This window comes from Bactrocera tryoni, unplaced genomic scaffold, assembly GCF_016617805.1.
Source record: "Bactrocera tryoni isolate S06 unplaced genomic scaffold, CSIRO_BtryS06_freeze2 scaffold_7, whole genome shotgun sequence".
Classification (NCBI taxonomy): Eukaryota; Metazoa; Arthropoda; class Insecta; order Diptera; family Tephritidae; genus Bactrocera; species Bactrocera tryoni.
The window spans coordinates 3,033,524-3,055,927 of record NW_024396366.1 but is presented as its reverse complement, the minus strand read 5'-3'; the positions used below and the strand labels follow the sequence as shown (position 1 = coordinate 3,055,927).

General features: G+C 38.9%; 1 protein-coding gene across 1 annotated transcript in view; it reads right to left on the bottom strand.

The window, feature by feature from the left end:
• LOC120781398 (retinal-specific phospholipid-transporting ATPase ABCA4) overlaps positions 1 to 22,404 on the bottom strand; it is a 72,557-nt gene that overhangs the window by 12,773 nt on the left and 37,380 nt on the right. Inside the window, exons 3-16 of the mRNA XM_040113607.1 lie at positions 16,055 to 16,255; positions 15,547 to 15,800; positions 15,257 to 15,482; positions 15,053 to 15,202; positions 14,813 to 14,991; positions 14,542 to 14,752; positions 14,064 to 14,209; positions 13,775 to 13,929; positions 6,970 to 7,279; positions 6,746 to 6,897; positions 6,508 to 6,679; positions 421 to 652; positions 132 to 357; positions 4 to 62 (exon numbers count right to left, since the gene is read on the bottom strand). Of these exons, the coding sequence (XP_039969541.1) occupies positions 4 to 62; positions 132 to 357; positions 421 to 652; positions 6,508 to 6,679; positions 6,746 to 6,897; positions 6,970 to 7,279; positions 13,775 to 13,929; positions 14,064 to 14,209; positions 14,542 to 14,752; positions 14,813 to 14,991; positions 15,053 to 15,202; positions 15,257 to 15,482; positions 15,547 to 15,800; positions 16,055 to 16,255 (2,673 nt within the window). The remainder of the gene's footprint in view (positions 1 to 3; positions 63 to 131; positions 358 to 420; positions 653 to 6,507; positions 6,680 to 6,745; positions 6,898 to 6,969; positions 7,280 to 13,774; positions 13,930 to 14,063; positions 14,210 to 14,541; positions 14,753 to 14,812; positions 14,992 to 15,052; positions 15,203 to 15,256; positions 15,483 to 15,546; positions 15,801 to 16,054; positions 16,256 to 22,404) is intronic.

Here is a 22,404-nt window from a genome sequence, read left to right as displayed (position 1 = left end):
TACCAATTGGCATTATTACTGCAAAGTATTCCAATCGCGTTGGACTTACATCACTAATGTATCTGATAAAGACATACATATATCTTGTTAGTTTACTCACGTAATAATTTTTGGGATATTCAATTATTTACCTTCTAATGGGAACATAAGTGGTCTCAATTCCGCCAGATTCTCCCATTTTCCAACGAGCAACTGTATCATCAACTAAATTTAGTAAAATAACAGAACTGTGGTATATGTTGCCAGAGAAATAAATATTGAAATTAATATTGCCATTTCCTTCTGTGGTTAAATCAATAACACCGATATAGTTTTCCAAAAAATATGCCAAATTTTGATATTGGAGATTTAGCAAAACTAAAAAAATAGTAGCAAATGTATTATTACGCATTTATAGATCAGCATAAAACTAATACTTACAATTTGTAATGTTTTCTCCCTTCCTCTTTTCAAGACTTTCGACTCGTATGTCACCATATTTCTCAATTTCTGTTTTTAATATATTTAAAATTTCAGTATTGGAACCGTCGACCAGTATAATACCGCGCTGTATGGAATTCAGATTTAAAACCAACTTGTCTTCATAAGTGACTAGGGACATGGAATGCATTAATACCAATGCAATTGCAAGACTTAGCATCGGAAGTAAAACCTATATGTTTTATTTTAATTATTAAAAATATATTTCATATTTAACATTATATACAAATATGTGATTAATTTCATTTCAAACTTCTTCAGATAATTCCTTCTTAAATGGAATATACAGTTTTTTCTTAATGCAAAAAACGCACGACAACAAACACAAGGAAGGTTCGACGTCGACAAGCTGCAATCACAACAGACAGCCGAACGATTTTCTACTCGGCTTGCACTCCTGCACTCCTGCTCTCTGAGAGCACGCGTTAACAACCCGGTATAAGGGAACTGTGGGACGGCATTTCAAATTCCTTACGTACAGCTGCAACCGAAACCATTGGTTTTCGGAAAGTGCAAAAGAACAGCTGGTACGACGAGGAGTGCCGTGTCGCAGCGGAGAGAAAACAGACTGCCTACCTCGCAACGTTACGATCGACTACAACACGTGCGGGATGGGATAGATACCGAGAGTTGAAAAGGGAAGCGAGACGCATTTGCAGACAGAAGAAGAAAGAGGCCGAAATGCATGAGTATGAAGAGCTTGATAAGCTGGCCGACAGGGGTAATGCTCGAAAATTCTACAAAAAAATGCGGCGGCTTACAGAAGGTTTCAAGACCGGAGCATACTCTTGTAGAACCCCCAAAGGTGATCTAGTGACCGATGCCCAGAGCATACTTAAATTATGGAGGGAACACTTCTCCAGCCTGCTGAATGGCAGTGAACGCACAACGCCAGGACAAGGCGAACCCGATTCCCCAATCGATGACGATGGAGCAGACGTTCCATTACCCGACCATGAAGAAGTTCGAATAGCAATTACCCGCTTGAAGAACAACAAAGCGGCGGGGGCCGATGGATTGCCGGCCGAGCTATTCAAACACGGCGGCGAAGAACTGATAAGGAGCATGCATCAGCTTCTTTGTAAAATATGGTTGGACGAAAGCATGCCCAACGATTGGAATTTAAGTGTGCTATGCCCAATCCATAAAAAAGGAGACCCCACAATCTGCGCCAACTACCGTGGGATTAGCCTCCTCAACATCGCATATAAGGTTCTATCGAGCGTATTGTGTGAAAGATTAAAGCCCACCGTCAACAACTTGATTGGACCTTATCAGTGTGGCTTCAGACCTGGAAAATCAACAACCGACCAGGTATTCACCATGCGCCAAATCTTGGAAAAGACCCGTGAATGAAGAATCGACACACACCACCTCTTCGTCGATTTCAAAGCTGCTTTCGACAGCACGAAAAGGAGCTGCCTTTATGCCGCGATGTCTCAATTTGGTATCCCCGCAAAACTAATACGGCTGTGTAAACTGACGTTGAGTAACACCAAAAGCTCCGTCAGGATCGGGAAGGACCTCTCCGAGCCGTTCGATACCAAACGAGGTTTCAGACAAGGTGACTCCCTATCGTGCGACTTCTTCAACCTGCTTTTGGAGAAAATAGTTCGAGCTGCAGAACTAATTAGAGAAGGTACTATCTTCTATAAGAGTGTACAACTGCTGGCGTATGCCGACGATATTGATATCATCGGCCACAACACCCGCGCCGTTAGTTCTGCTTTCTCCAGGCTGGACAAGGAAGCACAGAAAATGGGTCTGGCAGTGAACGAGGGCAAGACGAAATATCTCCTATCATCAAACAAACAGTCGTCGCACTCGCGACTTGGCTCTCACGTCACTGTTGACAGTCATAACTTTGAAGTTGTAGATAGTTTCGTCTATCTTGGAACCAGCGTAAACACCACCAACAATGTCAGCCTGGAAATCCAACGCAGGATTGCTCTTGCCAACAGGTGCTACTTCGGACTGAGTAGGCAATTGAAAAGTAAAGTCCTCTCTCGACAAACAAAAGCTAAACTCTAAGTCGCCCATAATTCCCGTCCTGCTATATGGTGCAGAGGCTTGGGCGATGACGGCAACCGATGAGTCGACGTTACGAGTTTTCGAGAGAAAAATTCTGCGAAAGATTTATGGTCCTTTGCGCATTGGCCACGGCGAATATCGCATTCGATGGAACGATGAGCTGTTCGAGATGTACGACGACATTGACATAGTTCAGCGAATTAAAAGACAGCGGCTACGCTGGCTAGGTCATGTTGTCCGGATGGACGAAAACACTCCAGCTCTGAAAGTATTCGACGCAGTACCCGCCGGGGGAAGCAAAGGAAGAGGAAGACCTCCACTCCGTTGGAAGGACCAAGTGGAGAAGGACCTGGCTTCGCTTGGAATATCCAATTGGCGCCACGTAGCGAAAAGAAGAAACGACTGGCGCGCTGTTGTTAACTCGGCTATAATCGCGTAAGCGGTGTCTACGCCAATTAAGCAGAATAAGTTAATGTGCATTCAAATATATGAGGAAATCAAAAGCTATTTGTTTAGTTAAATTTGTTGGGAACAAATTAAAAATAAGTTTCTTATAGTTTTACCCCGCAGTCTTTTTTATTAGATTTTCTTTTATAGTAATGCGCTTTTGACATGTGAGAAAAATAAGGATATATCTTATTTTACTAAAATAAATTACAATGATTCAATAGTGTACATAAATATTAACACATTTGGGGTAATATTTTTTTCTTTTAGGGATGTAGTGCAGATCGCCACCGAGTTGGTGCATATTTGGTACCGCTAAATGACTTACGGAGTATGATGGAGTGACACCCATTAGAAACAGCTGATGGGCTAATGTCGCAACTATCCCCGTGCCGTTGAAATCCTGTTAGACCCAAGAGTACGTCGTTAAGTTGGCGTGCTAGGCGCATGTTGAGACGACTCCTTCTTTGAACTGGTCTACTCTGAACGCATAGCCTTACATAGGAATGCGACAACCCTCGCCTTGGCCTTATTACTGGGTGGACAAAGAAGGTATATTTGGTACAACAGTTGGTAAATTCAGCCTCCACGAGGAAACATCTCCAAATAAGATGAGACTTCGACTTCGGTTCCGTAATATAGTTATCTATATTACTAGATTCCACCATAGGAAATCTCATCATGCTACCTGACTGTCTCCGGATCAAAAAGCCACCAACCAGATCGATCATGTTTGATAGACGAAAGACACGGCTCCAGTGTTTTAAATGTGCATACGTTTCGAGGTCCTCCCATTGAATCGGACCACTATCTTGTTGCAGCAAAGATACGCACCCACCACTGTGCAGCAAAAAACGCACGTCAACAAACACAAGGAAGGTTCGACGCCCAGAACCTGCAATCACAACAAACAAGCGAACGATTTCCTGCCCGCCTTGCAGTCCTGCTCTCTGAGAGCACTTGCAACTCGGTTTAAGGGAACTTGAACTGCAAACGAAAGCTAGTACGATCAGGAGTGTCGTTTCGCGGTGGAAGGAAAGCAGACAGCCTACCTCGCAATCAACCATAATATAACAATTGAAGAGGGAAGCGAGACGTATTTGCAGACAAAAAAGAGCTTGACGAGCTGGCCGACAGGGGTAATGCTCGAAAAACCTACGAAAAGATGCGACCACTAAAAGAAATTTTCAAGACCGGAGCATACCTTTATACAACCCTCAAAAGTGATCTAGTGACTGATGTCCAGTACATACTGAAATTATAAAGGGAACATTTCTCTGGTCTGCTGAATGGCAGTGAAAGCATAACACAAGGAGATGGTGAACTCAATTCCCTTATCGATGACGATGGAGCAGACGTTCCATTGCCCGAACATGAAGTTCGAATAGCAATTACCACTTTGAAGAACAACAGAGCGGCGGACTGCTGGAGAAAATAATTCGAGCTGAATAGAGAATGTACAATCTTCTATAAGGGTGTACAACTGCTGGCGTACACCGATGACATCGATATCATTGGCCATATCAACCGCCCCGCTAAATTTGCTTTCGCCAGTTTGGGCAAAGAAGCGAAGCAAATGGGCCTGGTAGTGAACGAATGCAAGACGAAATATCTCCTCTCAGCAAACAAAAAGTAGTCGCATTCGCGAGTTGTCTCCCACGTCGCTATTGATAGACATAACTTCGAAGTCGTAGATAATTTCGTCTACATCGGACTGAGTAGGGAACTGAGAAGTAAAGCACTCCCTTGACGAACCAAATTCTACAAGTCTTTCATCATCTTCGTCTTACCATATGGAGTAAATGCATACACGATGAAAACTTCTAAAGAATCGACGTTACGAGTTTTCATGAGAAAGGCGAATACCGCTTCGATGGAACGATGAGCTATACGAGATATACGACGACATTGACACAGTTCAGCGAATTAAGAGACAGCGATTATGCTGGCTAAGTCATGTCCTCTGAATGGTTAAAAAGACTCCAGCTCTGAGGATATTCAACGCATTACCAGCCGGGGGTAGAAGAGGAAGACCTCCACTCCGTTGGAAAGACCAGGTGGAGAAGGACCTGGCTACACTTGGAATCTTCAACTGACGCCAAACAGTAGAAAAGAAGAACCACTAGCGCGCTGTTGTAAACTCGGCTATAATCGAAGGATATAACACAAATGACTGAAGAGAAGGGAAAAAGTTTTAAAATTTTCATTTTAGTTAAAAAGTATATTCCTAGGATGGTATATTGTATCAACTCAATATTTTCATCAATCCCTTAATTTAATTAAGTTTCTTAATTGTAGCATGCCTCGTCCAGTTTCAGGTTTAATTTAGTGTTTTTGTCCGGCTATAGGTGTGGCCAAACGTGGATTTAAAATGTATACTTAGAATCAGAATCATAACTATATATGTATGAATAAATGAAAGCTATAAGAAAAGTCCGTAATGCGGAATTTTTCACATATGAATGCTAGTAATAATGATCAGGATGTAAATTTCTAATTTAATAAACATTTGACACTTTTTTAAATCCCGAAAATATTGATTGAAAATAGTTTTTAAATTTTGTATTACAAATACAAATTTCAAACAAATATTTTTTATACTATTCTCTGTCTATATTCTTTAAAAAAAGTGAGAAACCTTGAATTATTATATTACTACTTAATAACTTTCATTAACCACTTAAACTTTTTTACCGTTACCTTTAACGTTTTTTACAAATAGTATAGGTATACCTATAGTGTTACACCATCAAAATATCGCGTTAGATGACGTGCATATAAAGGGACAGGGTTTACACAGACATTGCAACAAACTTTTCACCAATACGTATTTGATCTCTTGTCTTTAGTACTGTTTGGATCGCAAATTTTTGTAAAACTACTCATTAGTTAAAGAATAAAATTACTGTGAAAGCAATAAGGATGCGTGTATTTAAAATCTTTAAATCTATTGACATTTATTAAGGGGTCAGTAGGGCATTTTTTTGACATTTTTTTTCATAGAAATTTGTATTCTACAATAGAACTTTTTTCTACATATCAGGTATATAGTGGAATGTATTTGTATGTATTTATTCTTAAAAAGTACGTGAATGGTTATCGTTCCTATTAGAATCATGAAAAAATGTTGATTAATAGAAAAGTAATTAACGTTTTTTTTTTTAAATGTTTATTTACATAAATTTTGTTATAACATTGTCAATAAATTATAAAAAATTATGAATTATGAAATAGGGACGATAGCCAGGCGTTTTGTGAACATTTAAAAAAAATTAAGCAAATCGGTTGAGTAGTTCGACCGGAATCATGTCCATCAGTTTAAAAAAGTGTGTTTTGAGAAAAACGCGTTCAAAGTTTGAGGTGTGCACTCCGAGAGCTCCAAACGTCGAGCGGTATTATTATTTTTGTGCCTTTTTCGAAACTTTCCAACTGTAAAGTGGATTTCTACATTAATTCTAAGGGAATAAGGGAACAGATAATGCAAAAAAACTTGATAGAAGACCTACTGACCCCTTAAAAATAAAAAAATGCATATTCTAGATAACTTACCATTAGCAAAGTGTTACCCCATTGACTTTTTATAAATATAAATTTTTTATAAAACACCGCTTCTGATTGCTCTTTCCAACTTATTTGAGATTTCTGTGACTCAAACGGTGTGTACGCAGGGGTTTCTTTATCCGATCCTATACCATCCACAACGTCAATTTCAGATAAACAACTATTATATTTAGAATAATTAATTTTAACTAACAATTTTAAAAGTTTTACAAAATCAGCCGCATACTTTAGAAAAACATCCTCCAACGAAGCATCAGAGATAGAAATTGAATTAATACCCAACTCCCTCTGCCTACGCTCTAATTGTTGTATTACTTTACTGTATTCACTCTGGTTTTCGTATGGTAAGCTAATGTGCAGTGCAGGCAGGACTACGGTCTGAATTTTTCAAAAGTAACATAAATGAAATAATTATAGTTAACAGCTTAAATATATTCCGAATATAATTACCAAAATTTTTGAGGCAGGCATTTGTTGCTGAATTATTTGTAGAATCTCATCCTTAAATTGATCTCTACTTATGCACAATTTTAGTACATATCCTTGACCAATTTTGCGTTTCAGTTCTAAAGGTGACCCAGAGCAGTGAACACGACCATTAGCTAGTATGGCGATAGTGTCACCTAGCACTTCCGCTTCTTCCATGTGATGCGTAGTTATCAAAATGGCTTTTGATTTCCTCAATTTAAGCAATATGTCCCATAATTCACGGCGTGATTCAATATCTAATCCGGAGGACGGCTCATCTAAAATTACGACTCTAAAGTACACAAAAAAATAAATAGTATTATATACTGCAAATTTAAATTTTAAAACATTTTAAGGAATATTTCAGCGAATCGTTTTATAGTACCCACAATATGTAGGAACACTAAGTGAGTATAATAGTCGTTTGGCAACCGTATACCATAATAGGGGCATATAACAAGAATAAACTGTTCCTTTAATTGGGAAATTGCCGCTGCCTAGCTGGTTGATTTGGACTGAGACGAGTAGGTCGTTGTGGCATTTACTACAGTGGCCATATAAGGACTCGTGGTGGGACAGAGACTCCGTCGCCGAGTACTGTCATTCACCCCGGTGGATGAACGCCTAGCCACAATCTGCATCAAAGCGAAGTTTTTCAACATATCATTAACTTGCGCCCACACCCCTACGGAAGAGAAGGGCGATTTGATCAAAGACGCCTTCTATGAGCGCTTGGAGCTGCCCCACCACGATGTCAAAATCGTGCTTGCCGACTTTAACGTCAGGGTGGGCAAAGAAGCTGCAATCACAACAAACAGCTGAACGATTTTCTACTCGACTTGCATTCCTGCTCTCTGAGAGAACTCGTCAACAACTCGGTACAAGGCAACTGTGGAAAGTTATTTCAAGCTCCTTACGTACAACTGAAACCGAAACAATTGGTTTTCGGAAAATGCAAAAGAACAGCTGGTACGATGAGGAGTACCGTGACGTAGCGGAGAGAAAACAGATTGCCTACCTCGCAACGTTACGATTGGCCACAACCCGTGCGATATGGGATAGATACCGAGAGTTGAAGAGGAAAGCGAAGACGCATTGGCAGACAGAAAAAGAGAGACTGAAATGCGTGAGTATGGAGAGCTTGAAAAGCTGACCGACAGGGGTAATGCTCAAAATTCTACGAAAAGATGCGACGACTAACAGAAGGTTTTAATACCGGATCATCTCTTGTAGACCCCCAGAGATGATGTAGTGACTGTATATACTTTAATCTTGGAGGGAACACTTCGCCAGCCTGCTGAATGGCAATGAGAGCATAACACCAGAAAATGACGAACCCGATTCCACTACCAATGACGATGGAGCCGACGTTCCTTTGTCCGACCATGAAGAAGTTCGAATAGCAATTGCCCGGCGTGTTGTCTGCAACTTCTTTAATCTGCTCTTGGAGAAAATAATTCGAGCTGCAGATCTTAATCGAAGAGGTGCAATCTTCTATAAGAGTGTGCAGCTGCTGGCGTTGCCGATGACATTGATATCATTGGCCTCAAGAACTGCGCCGTTATTTCTGCTTTCCACAGAATGGATAAGGAAGCGAAGCAAATGGGTCTAGCGGTGAACGAGGGCAAGATGAAATATCCCCTGTGATCAAAGAAACAGTTGACTTGGCTTCCACGTCACTGCTGACAGTCGTAACTTCGAAGTCGTAGATTATTTCGTCTATCTTGGAAGTAATATTAACACCAAAAATAATCTTTGAAATCCAACGAAGAATAACTCTTGCCAACACGAGCTACTTCGCATTAGATGGAACGATGAGCTGTATGAGATATACGACGACATTGACATAGTTCAGCGATGTAAAACATTCCAAGTCTGAAAGTATTTGAGTATTAGTACTCGCCGGGCTAGGTCATGTCGTCCGAATGGACGAAAACCCCAGCTCTGAAAGTTTTAGACGCAATACCCACCAGGGGAAACAGAGGAAGAGGAAGACCTCCACTCCGTTGGAAGGACCAAGTAGGAAAGTTCCTGGCTTCGCTTGGAATCTCCAGTTGGCGCCACATAGCAAACAGGAGAAACGACTGGCGCGCTGTTGTTATTTCGGCTATGAGCATTGTCTATGCCAGTAAAGAAGAAGAATAAACAAGGAAAAACAAGGTTAAATTTAGTTGCACCGAATCTAGAACACCTAGAAGAAGTTAATAACTTGATTTTGATCGTTCAATTTGTATGGCAGCTATATGATATAGCGGTCCGATATGGTACATTTCTTCAAATATTTTAGCGTTGCCGCAGAAAATAATCCATGACATAGTTGGCAAAGATATCAAATAAAAAAGTTTTTCAGGCTAGAATTTTATTTTGATGGGTCTGTTTGTGTGATGTGATGAGCAGCTTCTTGAGGAGAAAAGGACGTGTGCAAAATTTCAGATCGATATCTAAAAACTGAGGAACTATTTCGCATATATACTACAGACAGACGAAAATGGTTAACTCAGATCGTCACGCTGATTATATATATAATATACATATATTTTATAAGACCTACGGAAACGTATTCCCATCGGCTGTTACAAATTTCGTGACAAACTTAATATACCGTGTTCAGAGCATAAAACTAATTTTCCCTTGCTATACATGTTAGCACGACACATATTAACAAATGTTAAGATACGCATACTTTTACACCAACATTCTTTAGCGCAACATAACACCTCATTATGTTAAGGCATAGGCATCCAACATACATCCAACTAATAAAGGCGCTGACGTTGCGGCATGTGTAACTCCAGACTATGGGAACGGACGGCCAGCAACACAAATCTAGCAAAACGGTGGGAACCACAGAATCAGCACTTTTGGTCACGTAGCAGTAGCGACAGATTTAGGGCTAGCATTAAGAATGATAAAATGTAAAGTTTTAGTTTTTAGTTGGAGTTGAAGGAATGCTCCTTTACATAGCTCCCAAAAATATATTTTTTTAAATCAACCGTTTGTGTTTGATTAACTTACACATATACTATACTTATTCAGTGAATCAAAAAAGTTTTGGCACAGGCGTTGCCTTACTGAAAAATGTATTCAAAATTGAAATGACAATTTTTTTAACCATCTTTTCGACGCAGTTCGTATTATTAGCTTACATACATACATGTATATCATAACACAGTACAACAGCTAATCTGGGGGGTGAGAAAGTCCGAGTCAGGGTACTAGGTCAGTATAGTAAAACCCTCAAAGGGTTTGGCGTTCGTATGTGTCAGTTTTTTTTATGACCTTTTAAATTTTTTCTTATGTTATAGTGAACGAAAATTGGGACCAAATATAGTGTGTAAAAGCTGCTACAACCGTCTAATGGATTGGAAAAATAGATAATAGTGGTTCGCGAGTTATGTTAAACTACGTTTTTGCCAAAATGTTACAACTAAGCGAAAAAACATCAAGATAAGGAAAAAATTTAAAAGGTCATAAAAAAAACTGACACATACGAACGCCAAACCCTTTGAGGGTTTTACTATACTGACCTAGTACCATCACCCTGACGTGGAATTTATCACCCCCCAGACAATAATCCCAAGGCTCGAACTATTTTTCCAGCAGCAGATTGAAGAAGACGCACGATAGAGAGTCGCCTTGTCTGAAACCTCGTTTGGTATCGAACGGCTCGGAGAGGTCCTTCCCGATCCTGACGGAGCTTTTGGTGTTGCTCAACGTTATTTTACACAGCCGTATTAGTTTTGCGGCAGCTCCTTTTCGTGTTATCGAAAGCAGCTTTGAAATCGACGAAGCGGTGGTGTGTGTCGATTCTCCTTTTACGGGTATTTTCCAAAATTGGGCGGATGGTGAATATCTGGTCGGTTGTTGATTTACTTGGTCTAAAGCCACACTGATAAGGTCCAATCAGTTTGCTGACGGTGGACTTTTAATATTTCACACAATACGCCCGACAAAACCTTATACGCGAAGTTGAGGAGGCTTATCCCACGGTAGTTGGCGCAGATTGTGGGGTCTCCCTTTTTGTGGATTGGGCAGAGCACACTTAAATTTCAATCGTCGGGCCATTCACTTGGAAGTGGCCAGAAACGATTCTTTTACACAAGGTTCAAGCAGCTCACAACTTCCGGTCTTTGACCAAGTATTCTCTGGGTAGCCTAAGAACATCCGTTTGAAGGTTTGGGACCCGCCACGTAAAAGACAGTACCAATGAAAAAGGTTTAACAAAATATTAGAATTAAAAAAGTCCGATTTAAAGCAATATTTTCCATATGTCTAAACTGTTTTATGTAGAAAAAAACCCATGCTAAATACACGTAAATAAACCATGGTACGCTGCACTGCTCCAGCACGCGGGCTATTGGTAACTATTTATAAGACCAATAATCGGTCGGTGACTTTGGCACAACGTGAATTTCGTCGCAGATTTCCTGGGCGTCCGACGCCTACTGGTGAAACACTGCGACGTTTATCCGCTCGCCTCGAAGAGACTGGCACAACACGAGATGCTGCCAGGCGTGGCAGACCCCCGAGTAGCCGTTCTGCAGAGAATATTGCCTGTTGCCGAGGATGTCATGAAAATGGGTATCAGTCGACGGTGTTTACAGTGAATTTTGGTACAAGATACGAAGATGTTTCCGTACAGAGTATAGACGGCGCATCAGCTATTAGCTGCTGACCACCAATTGCGTCTAACATACGCTCAAGCCATCCTTAATCCCACCAAGAGGAAGATGATTTTTCATCAAAAATAATCATGAGTTATGAGGCCCATTTAAATCTTAGCGGGTACGTAAATAAGCAAAATTTACGCTTCAGGGGCACTGAAAATCCTCGTGTAACCCCGGAAGAGCCATTACACCCGCCCAAAGTCACTGTTTTCGCTGGAGGAGTCATCGGACCTTTTTTCTTCGAAGACGTCGCGGGCCAAACGGTTACTGTGAGTGGTGAGCGCTACAGAGCAATGATCAACGAGTTTTTTTTGCCGCAACTTAATGAACTGGGATTGGAAAACATGTGAAAAGGACGGTGCAACGGCACACACAGCATGTGCCACAACCGATATGCTGAAGGATGCATTTCCCGGGCGCCTAATCTTCTGTTTTGACGATTTGATCGCTCCAGACTTCTTTTTGTGGGGCTTTTTGAAGTCGCGGGTTTATGTCAACAAGAATGTAAGGACCTATCGCCGGAAGTTCTGGCCAAAGTGATGGAAAATGCCATAAAAAGGGCTCAAATGATAATCAACTGTGGCGGCGGCCATTTACATGATATAATATTCTCGACTTGATGTAAAACAAGAAAAAACGTTAACTTCGGTTGCACCGAAGCTAAATACCCTTCACAGGTGCATTTCTGTTAGAAACTATGTGTTCAGTTTGTATGGAAGCTATATGCTATAGTTAACCGATCTGATCAATTTCTTCGGAGATTACATTGTTGCTTTAGAAAATAATATATACCAAATTTCGTGAATATATCTTGTCAAATGTGAAAGTTGATTCCGATCGGTTAGTTCGTATGGCAGCTATATGCTATAGTCTACCGATCTGAACAATTTCTTCGGAGATTACATTGTTGCTTTAGAAAATAATATATACCAAATTTCGTGAATATCTCTTGTCAAAAGTGAAAGTTGTCCATACAAGAACTTGATTCCGAATATATACCAAATTTCGTGAATATATCTTGTCAAATGTGAAAGTTGTCCATACAAGAACTTGATTCCGATCGTTCAGTTTGTATGGCAGCTATATGCTATAGTTAACCGATCTAAACAATTTCTTCGGAGATTACATTGTTGCCTTTGAAAATAACATAGACCAAATTTCGTGAATATATCTTGTCAAATGTGAAAGGTGTCCATACAAGCATTTGATTCCGATCGTTCAGTTTGCGTGGCAGCTATATGCTATAGTTAACCGATCTGAACAATTTCTTCGAAGATTACATTGTTGCCTTAGAAAATAATATATACCAAATTTCGTGAATATATCTTGTCAAATGTGAAAGTTTTCCATACAATTTGATTCTGATCGTTCAGTTTGTATGGCAGCTATATGTTATAGTGGTCCGATATCGGCCGTTCCGACAAATGAGCAGCTTCTTGAAGAGAAAATGACGTTTGCAAAAGTTCAAAACGATATCTTAAAAACTGAGGGACTAGTTCGTATATATACAGACAGACAGACGGACAAACGGACAGACAGACGGACAATCGGACAGACAGACGGACATCGCTAAATCGACTCAGCTTGACATACTGATCATTTATATATATACTTTATTGGGTCTCCGACGATTCCTTCTGGGTGTTTTACTAACTTCGTGACAAACTTAATATACCCTGTTTAGGGTATAAAAATTTAAAACACTAAATAAAAATAATCCACAAGCAGAATCAAAGTTTTTAATTTTTTGAAAAAATTACAGCCAAAAAACATCCGAAAGATATTTTTGCGCCAAAAAGGATTGAAATTGAAACATATGATTATTATTACTTTCGAAAATTAAAAGGGAAACCTGTAATTTTTGGATAAACACTTAAATTTACGGTGTGCCTAAACTTTTTGATTCAGTGTATCTTTCAAGGACATCAGATTTTCAATTATAAATTAAAGTTGTTGGATACAACTTATTTTACCGGATTTGTACAAAATGTGAGAATGCCTATTAATGAATTTGCAAAATCCGTTTTTTCTACTTCACGATATTTTTCTCAATAAAATATATATTTACATCCACGAAGTGTAATGTATTGTGTCGTAATCAAAATATTGTTATAACTTACTTTGTATTACCCGCAATCGCTATTCCCAGGGATAACCTTCGTTTCATACCACCGGATAGACAGTTTCCGAATTCTTTTTCCTTATCTTGTAAATTGAGCTTAATTAATAATTCATCTGTAATTATGGCGGCATCATGCTTTGGCATTCCTCTAATCTGAATATTTATTTAAAAATTATTACATTATTAAATAGATATATTTCTGCAATAATTTCATATCAAAATAGTTTTTTAAATAAATTCGTTAAAAAAAACAAAATTAAAGAAAATTTGAAAAGGGAAAAATATACCTGAGCGAAAAAATTCAAATGTTCAGCGCAAGTCATATAAGGCATGAAAACACTCTTCTGTGGGCAATATCCAATTAAATGACGATATGAGCCAACCTCATGCTCTCCACATACCGTTATTTTACCCGAATCTTGAAGTTCGGAACCTAAGATTATAGCAATGAATAGAATAATTAATTGTTGTGAAATATACTTGAACAAATGTTATTAATAGAGGATTATATAAATGTCGGAAAATAATTTACATGATTTATAGATGGTAGTTTAATTATTTTTGAGAAAACAGTTTACAATGAACTGGCATATATTATTGGTCTAAATCTCAACGCTATCCTCAATCTCAATCCTATCCTGTCCGATAGGTTTGAGACTGGTGACCTTTTATAATTAGTGCTAATATTACTTATATCAGTTAAAGAACTTTAAATATGCAATATTAGGATCAATCAATTAAATATAGAAATAAATACAAACTTACCCATAATCATATTCAATGTCGTCGTTTTACCTACTCCATTATGTCCAAGGAGTACAGTAATTTGCTTATTCTTAATTGCTATATTAAGACCATCGGAAATGATTCGCATAGGTTTTTTAAAGGATTTATGAAGGTCTTGAATGATAATGGCATCGGGTCCAATTTTGCTGGTTGTATACTCAGTGCTTGGTTTATTTCTTCTCCATAATGACTATTAATTCAAAACATTCAATAAAGTTTAAGTTTAAGTAAAATATGAAATATTTTTCACCATGATAGGAAGGAGATACGGCCTTTGTAAACTACCTGGGCCAGGAAATACATATGCCAAGTAATTATATAGCATTGCATATATTAAGCATTGGGCTATAAAAATGCAATAAACGGATATCACTGTAAATGAAGATTCTGTTATGTTTATATTAAGTACACTGGGGCCAACTTCACGATCTAAGGTGGTAAACAATTATATTATTACATTATATGTTTTTGTCGAATAAACACAAATTACACTTATTGGTGAAGATTTGAAAATTTTTAATTCCCTCCATGAATGTTTTCGTGCTAAATATGTTTGCTAATGTTGAAACTTCTCCTTTTGAGAAGTATAGAATATATGGCGCAACCAACATTAAAAGTCCACCAACTTTGGCATGAAATACTGAATATATTTTATTGTTAAATTTATTGTATCATTAAAAAATTGTTAACTTACCTGAGTGAAAAAATACTGATATCAGATACGTGTAAGACATAGCAGAAAGTATGTAGAACACAAATAGTACAATTATATATCCGACAGGCACAATTTCACTGAAAGCCTGATATATCCCACCAGCAATTAGCACCACCACGGTAAACACTGCATACATAAATAATCTGATCACGAAAAAGCTAACACCATTCAAAAAATTCATGGGAGTTGCAATTGTTAAAAATTCCTACATTAAAGTATTAATTTATAATCAGTAATAAAATACTCAGTTTTGTATATGGGTTTACTACCTTGATACCATTTTGTTTTTCTTCGACCAGAGGTACAAGAAACGTACTAAGCAGTAAAACATTAAAAATAACTGAATATAAGGAACCAAACCAAATAATACGCTGTGAATCAATTGTTTCTTGCGCAATTGTAGGCATTGAAGCGATTTCAAAGTCGAAGTTAATTGCTTTGGGACTGTCTTCAAGTGTTATAAACATTCTATCAATTGTGTGTTGAAGGGTCATAAAACCAGATCGTATGTAGTCATCATCATCTATAAAGATTATAACCGTTTTTTTTAATTTTTAATATTGTTTGTTTTTTATTTTGTCGAAAGAAAATATTTGTATGTGCTATCTTGATGAGCTCAGTTCGTCACGCTGCTAACTTTTAGACCTCTCATGGTATAAATATAGCAAAAGTAGTGCTTAACATTTGTAGGAGAAATCAGAACTAAATGTAGTAAAGTCAGTAAGAAGTTTGAGGAAGTTCATATCAACTGAATTAATGAACTCTGAACATAATTACCTTTAATTCCAGCTACCTCTTCGTCATTAACATAACGCTTCTTAGGTGATATTCTTATACTTGTTGAACTTATCGAATACTTTAATTTCTCGCGTGATGCATCAGTCGGATAATTTAAGAAGTTCACAGCATAACAGTTCCCTTTACAGCTGCGTTCCATTTCAAGAATCATCTCACTTGAGTTACCAAAGAACCTGAGACCTATATATCAAAATACAAATCGTGTGTAGAAAACGTTATAAGGGAAATATTTACAGATCTATTGAAAAGATATACTTCTATTTAAGAACTATTTTGTTTTCGATTTCAATAATTAATTTTTTAAATCATTTTGACAGAATATTTCGAAGAGCTTTTGTGTAAAAGCTTTTAGCAAAGTTTGTTACCTGTTTTTTTAGCTGTGTTTATACAAATACCACAATGAAACATCATAGTATTGTTAGCAGCAAAATACTACATTGCTCATATGGTATTTTGCTGGTATTTGGTGACACTCATGTGGTATTTGTACTATATATGGTATAGTTACTACATGTCTGTCTCAGGTATAAAGCAAACGTGTACGGATTGCCCTAAATAAAAGTAAGAGAAAACTCTAACAGGAATAGAAGAGAGTAGCGGCGGGTATCTCTTCAGTCTTCTTGAGGTAGTCAAAATCCAGAGTGCCGGATGGCACCATGGGCGTCATAAGTTCATTAGATGCGCTGATGAACGATCGGCCCTCCTATATAAGGAGGCAGTCTCTCAGGTGGGATATGGTATGAAGGGGAGCAAGATAGGAGTCTGTGGACAAAATGGATCTTTCACTGCGCTTTAAGGCTCGAGTCTGGTTGTCAGCCGAACGTTCCTCTGCGAGTAAGATTGAGGAAATCCTCAGATGGAGACTGAAAGGTAATAAGGATGGATGGTTCTGCTAAATGCGGAGTCCATCGGTCCTTTCACCGTGCACCGGTGAGAACGCATTGGTCACCACCAAAGTGGTGGACGGGTGGGTCGAAGTCTTCAGCTCGCAGAGCAAAACTACTCTAGGAACCTCCTGTCCACTGAAAACACCGAAGGGCAGAGGGAAACCTCTTTGGTGGACTATGGAACTTTCGGAAATCAGAGCTTCCTGCATACCTTTATTGAAAAGGGGCCGTGGGTCAACTGACGACTGGGCGTTGTATAAAACGAGACTTTCAAAATCCAAAATGTGAAAAAGTGGAGAGCTGACGAGTCTTCTAGGTTCAGGCGTATTCTCGCAAAAACTCCGTTCCCCTGGATTATCTCAAGGACGAAAATGAGAAGTGGGCTCTGAGCAGTGAAGATACACTTCAGAAGCTCCTTAATGCCCGCTTCCCGGACAATACATCCTCTGCGGGGATATCTCTAGGAGTGCTACATGATGACTGCACTGCGTTTGTTGATCTTCTGGATATGGACGGCATCATACCAGCGCAGCTGCATCTGGCTGTTAAGGTGTCATGCAGCTGGTTGGCACCTATCTATGCAAACTGCATCAGAAGGTTGGCAAGGGCTCCCACGTTACGACCAAAGACTTTAGGCCCATCAGTCTCTGCTCCTTCTTATTAAAAACTCTTGAAAGACTGATGGACTGGTACATAAGGATGCGCATTCCAAGGGACTATCCATCAGGAGCGCAAAATTCTTATCGTAAAGGCAAGTCAGTGGATACTGCCCTGAATACTATCGTGTGACGACTTGAGGAAGCCATTCGGGTTAAGGATTTCGCTGTTGAGACCTTCCTTGATATTGAGGGGGCTTTCAATAGCGTCCTGCCGTAGGTAATCGTTACTGCTCTAGACGTTCTTGAGGTTGAATCAAACCTCCAACATCTCATTCTCAGTCTTCTGAGCGACAGAGTGATTTAAACATGTTTAAATGAGCTAAGCCTACTCCTACCAAACTACTCTATTTGGTAAAAACTGGCACACCCTAGTACAACACATCACAACTGAAAACCACACCACACTTACTTAAGATATCACCACCCGACGACACCTCACACTAATAAGCAAGAACAAGGATTATCACCAAGCATCGAATAAGACAAAACAGGAATTGGATTATCGTTTAGAACACATTCCGTTTGCAACACCCGTTTCACGCGCTACAATTTGAACTTGGACAGCAGCGATCGGGCGCGCTATCTACATACGCTACCTTCCTTACCTAAATAATTGAGACATTTAATTAAAAAAAAGGAACATTTGTAGAAAGTTAAATACTTCCTTAATAAACTATCTTGTATATTATACACTTAAGTGATACGGTATTTTTATTTCAAATGTGTGTGGTAACCATTTAGACAATCTGACTATTCCCAAAGTACAAATAGAGATTCATATGTATCTGCTGATTACAAAATTAAACATGGTCCTTCGAGCCGGTTTGACAGGCACTATGGATTTTTAGGAAAATAAAAGCAACTAATTTTTGCGACCAACTAAGCACATTTTTAATAACATATAAAAAATAATAATAATTGTGTGGTGACTATAAAAATGCGGTGGTGAAATAAGTAAATATATATACAAACAAACTTCCATAAAAGTGTACAGTGCAATGACTAACCAGAACAAAAAACAAAAAACCAACATACCCATATCATTATCTAAATAAAAGTAAGAGAAAACTCTAACGGGAATAGAAAAGAGTAGCGGCGGCTATCTCTTTAGTCTTCTTGAGGTGGTCGAAATGTGAGAGTGCCGGATGGCACCATGGGCGTCATAAGCTCATTAGATGCGCTGATGAACGATCGACCCTCCTATATAAGGAGGCAGTCTCTCAGGTGGGATATGATATGAAGGGGAGCCAGATAGGAGTCTGTGGACAAAATGGATCTTTCACTGCGCTTTAGGGCTCGCGTCTGGCTGTCAGCCCAACGTTCCTCTGCGAGTAAGATTGAGGAAATCCTCAGATGGAGACTGGAGGGTAATAAGGATGGATGGTTCTGCTAAATGCGGAGTCCATCGGTCCTCTCAGCAAAACCAAGGGTTGGAAAGTGCAGTCCTTAAAGTACTCCCGACGGATGCCTAAGCTGATGGCGTTCAGGCTGCAGATGCGATGGTAACGACAAGCGGCGATGGTGATGGCCAAACGACCATGGATAACGACCCGAGTCCCTCGGATGTAGCAAGTTCTGGGGCTGACCTGTAACGGAATCTCTAGATTGAGGACAAATAACCATAAACTGCAGGCGGCCAACGACACAGGTAGAAACAGAGCCTGTATGATGGTCCTAAATGGCTTACATACGTACATACGCTCTCGATAAGAGGAGAGAAAAATTGAAGTGATAAAAAACAAAAATATATATAACATATTAAAAACAACAACATATATATATATATCAAAAAATAGAAAAGGAAAATTTATACGTAGATACACACATATAATATATACAAGTGTAAATACATATTTCACAGCAAAAAAGCAACACAAAATACAAAACTTAAATACAAATAAAAACCAAAAAACGGGCGCAGGATAAACACTTGCAGACATGTCTGTCCTACAAGGTAAGTATTGCCTACCGTCGCATCGTGTATAGGCAGGTATGCATACCAAATTCTAGGTATGCATACAAGTATGAGCAAAATTGAAATCTTAAAAATTTTTCTGCTCGTTGTTGGGACGCGTAGCAACGTGTATAGTGCGGTCTGCATACCGATCTCATACTTGTTTAAATTTTGAAGTGAAAGGTTGTGCGCGCATCAGTCACATTAGTAATTTTTACGAATTTTCTTAACTGGGTAGAAAAAAAGACTAAATGTTGCATGAAATTGGGCAAAGTTTATTATCTTTGCATTAAATTATCTCCTATTTAAACTAAAAAAACACTAAGAAAATTCAAGTTTGAACATATTTTATAACATAAAGTAAAATTTTTTGGTAAAAAACCACTTTTTTCAATTTTTAAAATATTTTAAAAAATTTAGCGGCGGGTATCTCTTCAGTCTTCTTGAGGTAGTCAAAATCCAGAGTGCCGGATGGCACCATGAGCGTCATAAGTTCATTAGATGCGCTGATGAACGATCGGCCCTCCTATATAAGGAGGCAGTCTTCCAGGTGGGATATGGTATGAAGGGGAGCAAGATAGGAGTCTGTGGACAAAATGGATCTTTCACTGCGCTTTAAGGCTCGAGTCTGGTTGTCAGCCGAACGTTCCTCTGCGAGTAAGATTGAGGAAATCCTCAGATGGAGACTGAAAGGTAATGAGGATGGATGGTTCTGCTAAATGCGGAGTCCATCGGTCCTTTCACCGTGCACCGGTGAGAACGCATTGGTCCCCACCAAAGTGGTGGACGGGTGGGTCGAAGTCTTCAGCTCGCAGAGCAAAACTACTCTAGGAAGCTCCTGTCCACTGAAAACACCGAAGGGCAGAGGGAAACCTCTTTGGTGGACTATGGAACTTTCGGAAATCAGAGCTTCCTGCATACCTTTATTGAAAAGGGGCCGTGGGTCAACTGACGACTGGGCGTTGTATAAAACGAGACTTTCAAAATCCAAAATGTGAAAAAGTGGAGAGCTGACGAGTCTTCTAGGTTCAAGCGTATTCTCGCAAAAACTCCGTTCCCCTGGGTTATCTCGTTCCCCTGGATTATCTCAAGGACGAAAATGAGAAGTGGGCTCTGAGCAGTGAAGATACACTTCAGATGCTCCTCAATGCCCGCTTCCCGGACAATACATCCTCTGCGGGGATATCTCTAGGAGTGCTACATGATGACTGCACTGCGTTTGTTGATCTTCTGGATATGGACGGCATCATACCAGCGCAGCTGCATCTGGCTGTTAAGGTGTCATGCAGCTGGTTGGCACCTATCTATGCAAACTGCATCAGAAGGTTGGCAAGGGCTCCCACGTTACGACCAAAGACTTTAGGCCCATCAGTCTCTGCTCCTTCTTATTAAAAACTCTTGAAAGACTGATGGACTGGTACATAAGGATGCGCATTCCAAGGGACTATCTATCAGGAGCACAAAAAAAGACTAAGGGTAGAAAAAAAGACTAAATGTTGCATGAAATTGGGCAAAGTTTATTATCTTTGCATTAAATTATCTCCTATTTAAACTAAAAAAACACTAAGAAAATTCAAGTTTGAACATATTTTATAACATAAAGTAAATTTTTTTGGTAAAATACCACTTTTTTCAATTTTTAAAATATTTTAAAATTTTACACTTTTTTTGTAATTTTCTTAGTTTAACTAGAAGAAAAGTTATTAAAACATAAGAATCTTTTTGAATTTTTTGTTTCCGATAGAAATTGCGACCTGCATCCTGCCTGCCGTCCGACAAATGCACATGCGAGATGACTTGGCCAATTGCTTCCCAATGGCAGAATATCAAAGATTTCTTATTCAAAAAAATTTTTCGGATGATGTTTAAATATATATCTTTAAGCCCTAGAAATTTCGATCAATCAATTATTTCTTTCCCTTCCAAAAAAAATCCTCAAAAAAAATCGATGCCTCTAAAGCAGGCTCCTCCCTTAATGGCGTGCGAAATTCCTATAGTTGAAAATTGTGCAAAATTAAAAAATCTGAAAAGTCTGGTGCTGGTGGAGAGGACATATATGAGCCAACGCTTTGGTACTTAAACCACATAGATTTTCTTCGAGAACATGAAGTGACAACAACAGGAATAAGTACACTGGAAGACCCAAACGTTGCTTCCGTTTTTTTTGCTACTCATTTTCTGCACACACCGAAAATACAAGTAGCGCTAAAATTGCCTCTTCTGAGGCCATGTCCGTTCACTTCAATGATCACAACGAAATGATGTCTGAACAACATGTCGCACAAGTGTATAGTGAACTGACTTGCGACACGGTATGCATACAAGTCTGCAAGTGTATATCCCGTTTAAAGACCAATTTGTTAAACAACAATTTGGCTGGAAGACTTCAGAAGGAAGGGATTCATACCCTACACAGCCCAAAGTGAGCGTAGTCATTTCATATAGTGTCGAGTATGCGGATCGTCGCACTCGATATCAAACGAAGAAATTTTATGAAATAACTTCCATGGTGTAGCTCTAAATGACATTAAATACATTGAAATACGAAACAAAACAAAATAAAAAAGTATTTGAATTGGAATTGAACGTAAATATATTTTATTATTTTAAATCATTTAAGCGGAAATAAAATTTAACGGGCATTTATCAACCGCAGTGCCACCAATGCTTCAATCAGCCGGTGGAAAATTCTCAGTAATGATAAGTCTTGAAAAGATGGCAAAGTTCGGCAATGTATGTGCAGCGTTGCATAACATCTGCATACAATTTAAAAATTCAACATATTGCAGATATTTTGTAAATGAAAACAATGATACAGAAATAGATAAG